The sequence below is a fragment of the Colobus angolensis genome, unplaced genomic scaffold, assembly GCF_000951035.1.
Source record: "Colobus angolensis palliatus isolate OR3802 unplaced genomic scaffold, Cang.pa_1.0 Scaffold471, whole genome shotgun sequence".
Taxonomy (NCBI): domain Eukaryota; kingdom Metazoa; phylum Chordata; class Mammalia; order Primates; family Cercopithecidae; genus Colobus; species Colobus angolensis.
The window spans coordinates 168,741-174,394 of record NW_012118166.1 but is presented as its reverse complement, the minus strand read 5'-3'; the positions used below and the strand labels follow the sequence as shown (position 1 = coordinate 174,394).

Here is a 5,654-nt window from a genome sequence, read left to right as displayed (position 1 = left end):
TCCCAAAGTGCTGGGATTACAGGCTTGAGCCACCACGCCCGGCCCAGCTGGGGTCTTTCAAAGCCCCTCCCAAAGAAGAGTCAGAGTCAGGATCTGACCCTGCCAGGGGTTCCCAAGAAGACCCCTCAAAAGGGTCATCTTTATCCGACTTCACTGGAGCTCAGCCAGGGTTAAAAGCCTCTCTCTAGGGGGGCATTTGTCTGAGGTTTTCATCTCACAGCTGCCTGAGGGGACAGGTAACAGTTGGAGCCAACAACAGACTGCCCAAAAAAGCTTCAAAGGAAAAGCCAAGGAATGACATGTCCACTGGAGCTTTGAAAGGTTCCAGCATATTCCTGGGAACCTAGGCCAGGCACACACACGGCACTGTGCACACATCAGGAAGGACGAAGGAGGCCCTAAGCCCTCACCTCCAGCTGACCTTGATCTCTACACAGGCAGGAAGTGAGGCCTAGGGCAGAGCTGCCTGCTGTCTGCTGAGTGCGGAAGGCATCCCCTCCAAACGCTCACGGAGCCCTCAGCAAAGACCGGGAGAGTGATTAGTTTGGGGAAATCTCTATGCAGTTCTTAGCTGACCACTAAGCTAACCAAGTAGAGACTTTAGTGGCCTCATACAACAAAGAATAAGAGTCGATAAAGTCAGTTCCGAAAAGTCACCAAATAAGCAGCTGTAACAACAGAATCCTGGGGCAGAGGGAGAATCTGGTTTCCAAAGTTACCACATTAAATTATTTGAAATGCTCAGCTTTCAATAAAAAAATTACAAGATACGTGAAGAAACAAGAAACCATGACCCTTACACACTGCTGGAAGGAATGTAAAATGCAGTCATTGTGGAAAACAGTCTGAGGTTCCTTGAAAGGTTCAACATAAAGCTACCACATGGCCCAACAGTTCTGCTCCTAAGTGTAACCCAAGAGAAGTGAAAACAGAAGTCCACCAAAAATCTTCTTTGCAGATGTTCACAGCAGCACTATTCATAATAGCTAAAAAGTGGAAATAACACGTGTTCATCAACAAGCAAGTGGATTAACAAAATGTGGTCTATCTATCTATCTATACAATGGAATAGTATCCAGCCATAAAAAGGAATGATACTGACACACACTACAGTGTAGGTGAACCTGGAGGTCGTTATGCTCAGTGAAGTAAGCCAGTCACTAAGGGACACACACGTACGATTCCAGTTACATGAGAAGGACTAACGTGTACGATTCCACTTACACTAGGTGCCTAGTGTTGTCAAATTCATAGAGACAGAAAGTAGGTAGTGGTTGCTAGGGGCTGGGGGAGGAGGCGCCGGGGAGTTAGGTTTAATGGGAATAGAGTTTCAGTTCAGGGATGATGGAAGGAGTTCTGGCAATGTATGGTGGTGACTGATGGCCACACAGCTCTGTGAATGTACTAAAAACCACTGAATTGTACCCTATAAAAGGCTAAATTTTATAGTGTGTGAATTTTATTTCAAACTCTTTTTAAACTGGGGGAGGAGAAGGAGGAAGATGAAGAATGAGGCTTATATCCTGAATGTGCCAACATTCTGAGGCTGAAGGGAAAAGGGGAAATCAGCAATGGAGACTTAGGAAGCAGGATGCTGGGGTGGAAGGGGACAGATCCAGCGGGGCAGAGGGAGAGCAGAACGAGAGCTGTCCTGAGGATCTGGCAGCATGGAGGTCACTGGGGACCCCACATTTCAGCTGTGTGGATTCACGAGCATTGGAAAGCAGAAAGTGATGACAGTGAGTATAGGGGGAAAGGTTGTGCAAGCCGCTGCTGTGGAAGCACGCGTGTAAAAGCACATCCCTCAAAGAGACCGGGGACCCCAGCCAGTGCAGCAGGGACGCTGTGCGCTGGGGACACTCACGTGTGTGGGGTACCTTGGCCGCCCTCCAGTAGCAATGATGATGTGGTCAGCTGATAGCAGAATCTGAGAAGAAAAAGAGAAAGCCATGGGTCAGACAGGTGCATGGTGGTCACCTACCGGAGGGCCTGAGCACTACAGACCTTGGCCAGCAGTTCCCACGGCCCCTGCCCTGCAGTGTGGACCCTCGGCCAGCAGTTCAGAGGCCCTATGGAGCTGGAATCCCATCAACGGTCAGCCAGGCAGGAGGGGGACAGGCAGAGAGGACAGGGAGATGTTCTAACACCAAGCACTTCAAGGCACCCTCAAATCCCCAAAAAATCCTGCAAAGAGGGTGTGGTCACCAACCCTGTTGCCATATCACTCGGAGCAGCAGGGCGGCAAACTATTTGATCATGTTAAAGACAAGTGCCCAGGCTCAAAAGAAGCCACTTTGTCGATTCCAGCAGCACGTGTTACTGAGAACAGCACCCAGGCCAAACACAGCTGCAGTTGGTGCCCAAGGTCTGCAGAAGAGTCCATAAGGAGCCACACAAGTAAGTCGGATGCTCACCTCTTTCCCACCTTTGGCAACGCCACAAACCGTGTGCTCGTCAACAAAGCTGGCTTTGATGTTAAAGTACTTGACTTTTCTGAAAGATAAAGATAAGATTTTCAAACATTTCCTCTGCAAATTAAACCTCACCAATTGTATCAAATAGGGAGCACTGGTAAAAGGGAGTTCCAGCCCCCAGCAGGGCCTGGTGCTGTGGCTCAGGTGGACCAAGAGGTAAGCAGCAACCACGCTGAGAAGCATGGAGGGGTTGTGTGGGCACCTCGCCTGTCCCCCAGGGAGCCCAGAGACATGTTAACCACATGTGTTAAAGCAGGGACAGAAGCCAGCTCAGCACAGTCCTGAGAGGCCACGTACAGCCCTGGTGTGCAGCAAGAGGTGGGTGGACCTTTCTTGGGGACAGTCCTCATCACCCAGACATGTTCCAGCAGGGAGCTGTGGTGTCCACCAGATGGTGTCACCTTCTGCCTTCGGGGCTGTGGTAACACCAAGAGAACGGGCATGATAAGCCTGGCAAAATGGTGGCTGGGAGCATGGTGCACAGAAACAAAACAACCCATGCTTTCTTCTTTTTTTTTTTTTCTGAGACAAAGTCTCACTCCGTCGCCTAGGCTGGAGTGCAGTGGCATGATCTTGGCTCACTGCAACCTCCACCTCCTGGGTTCAAGTCATTCTCTTGCCTCAGCTCTTGCCTCAGCCTCCCGAGAAGCTGGGATTACAGGCTTGCGCCACCACGCCTGGCTAATTTTTGTATTTTTAGCAGAGATGGGGTTTCGCTATGTTGGCCAGGCTGGTCTTGAATTCCTGACCTCAAGTGATCCACCCACCTCAGTCTCCCAAAGTGCTAGGATTACAGGCATGAGCCACCGAGCCCCACCCTTTTTTTTTTTTTTTTTTTTTTTAGAGACAGACTCTCACTCTGTCACCCAGGCTGGAGTGCAGTGGTACAATCATAGCTCACAGCAGCCTCGTCTCAAGTAACTGAAACTATAGGCATCGGCAACCACACCTGGCTAGTTCATTTTATTTTTTGTAGGGACATGTAGCAACAAAACTATGTTGCTCAGGCTGGTCTCCAACTCCTGGGCTCAAGTGATCCTCCCACCTCAGCCTCCCAAAATGCTAGGATTACAGGCATGAGCCACCGCACCCGACTGACACTTTCTAATGACAAAAGGACCCTGCAGCAGAAAGGGTTCTGGGAAGGCTCCGCCTCCTGCTTGAGCCTGCCTTCTCCCCACCAGCAAGCCTGTGCCTCCATGGGCTGTCTGAAGTGCACAAAGTTCCCATAGCAAGAGCCCTTCAATCACCTCAACAACCAGGAAGCAGCCATGGGACACAGCCACGCAATGCTCATGGCAGCACTCTTCAGAAGAGTGAAAAAGCAGAAACAGCCCAGGTGCACCCAGGCCTCCTTCTGCTGGTGGCTCCAGAGGAGGCAGTGGGCTGGGCCTGTTTGGTGCCCGCCCAGGAGCTGCCCAGGGCAGGGAGGAAGGAGGGCAGAGCCTGCTGCCCTCAGAAAATTGCACCAGGGGATACAGAGCCCCACAGAGCAAAGCAGAAACTCCACAGTACAATGTAGCTTAGCTCCCTGGATAGCAGGAGAGCTCGTGAAGCCCAGGTGGAGGGCAAGCAGTTGGCTTCCTGGCTTCTCTTTCCTGGATTCAGTGGGCACAAAACTGCTGCCTGCTGTGAAGCCCCAGGAAGACCCCACCTGCGGCCAAGCAAATGGTGCATGAGGAGAGCCACTAGACCTCTACAGGACTACTGTCCCCTCCACAGCCCATGGGGCGCAGGCAGTGCCACAACCCCGGGAGCAAGGCTGGGCCTGAGGTGGTACCAGTTTCAGACATCTGCTGTGCTGGCAGCTGAGCTCCAGGAGAAGGTTGCAGGCCCAGGGAGCATCAGCCTCTGTGCTGGAGATCCCCCAGGAGCTGACAGGAACAGTGACCAAGTAGGGACATTTGCTCCAGTGGAAAGCACCAGGCCCCTGCACCCACACCCAAGGAGCTGGAGGTGTGCAGTAAGACGGGGGTTCACGGGGTGGGGGCTTGCCACTGGGATGGCCCTCACCACTTATCAGCCCCAGGCCCAGTCGTGTCCATGCTCTCTGGCCTGAGGCCTCCCAGCCCCAAGCGCCTCCTCCCTGTGCAGCCCTGGGCTCTGGCCATTCTGCCAATGTGGCCTCACTCGTTCCTTGGCAGCACCTCCAGGCTGTGCTCAGCAGCAAAGGGCAGTCTCCCCTTCCCCTGCAGTCACTCCCATCTGCTCCTTGTCCTCATCCCCACCCATGAGCAGGACCTGAATCCCCAGAGCCTGCTAGGGCGTGCTCTGCACAGTAAGTAAGTGTGTGTCCAGGCACGAAACGCTTGAGAGAAGGCCCAGAGGGTGGCCCACTCCCCAAGAGAGCTTCAGTACCTGTCCTGCAGCTGGACACGGTGGCCCCAGTTCAAGGACTTCACGTGATTTTGAACAGCTTCTGCCATCTTCCTCCTGTGAAGACACAAAACAAAATGTAAAAGTCACAACACAGGTGTTAGCTGCAGGGTCTCACAGTGGACTATTAGATTCAAATGGTACGTTCATAGAAATATCAAAAAACAAGAGTGCTTTGAAAGGTGGCAAAATGTGACATCCATCCCTACGCGCCACCGCCTGTCCCAGGCTTGGGGCTATGGACCTTTGGACTCTCAGAAAACAGGGGCTCTGACCCACGGCTATCCAGATGCAGCTGCTCTGTGCCCCAAAGGCTACTCACGGCAGGCAGAGCCTATCTGAGCCACCGTGGGTGTGGCTGGGCCACGTGGTCCCCTTCCCAAAAGAACTCAGCTGAAGCGGCCTCCCACCCCGCCTTCCAGGCCTTGGAGACGGACTGTTCTTGGTGGGGCTGTGCTGTGCATGGCTGCAGCATCCCTGGGCTCCCCACAGAAGGGGATCAAACGCTTCCCCAGTGACAACCAAAACTGTCTCCAGATATCCCCAAATGTCTGCAGCAGACAGCGCAGAGTCGCCCCGGCTGAGAAACCCATCCTACGGCGCACTCCTCGTGAGGGTCCATGGAGGATAAGGCCCCTCTTCTGTCCGGAGCCGTGAGGCCCGGAAATTGCCGCGGCTTCTGTTGCTTAAGCTCCATATCATCAGAGACAAGATGGCGTATTTCCGGGTTCTTCATTAACAACTTTTCCCGCGCGCGCCAAACTTTTTCGCGCCCAGGAAGATAATGCAGCCTACAGCGCAGGC

The 5,654-nt window shown here is 53.0% G+C and overlaps 1 protein-coding gene across 1 annotated transcript in view; it reads right to left on the bottom strand.

Moving 5' to 3' along the window:
- The window catches only part of LOC105523716 (thioredoxin reductase 2, mitochondrial), a 42,870-nt gene extending 37,957 nt beyond the window's left edge, over positions 1–4,913 (bottom strand). Inside the window, exons 1-3 of the mRNA XM_011958670.1 lie at positions 4,833–4,913; positions 2,415–2,493; positions 1,865–1,927 (exon numbers count right to left, since the gene is read on the bottom strand). Of these exons, the coding sequence (XP_011814060.1) occupies positions 1,865–1,927; positions 2,415–2,493; positions 4,833–4,900 (210 nt within the window). The 5' untranslated portion in view covers positions 4,901–4,913. The remainder of the gene's footprint in view (positions 1–1,864; positions 1,928–2,414; positions 2,494–4,832) is intronic.
- Positions 4,914–5,654: the final 741 nt, after the last annotated feature.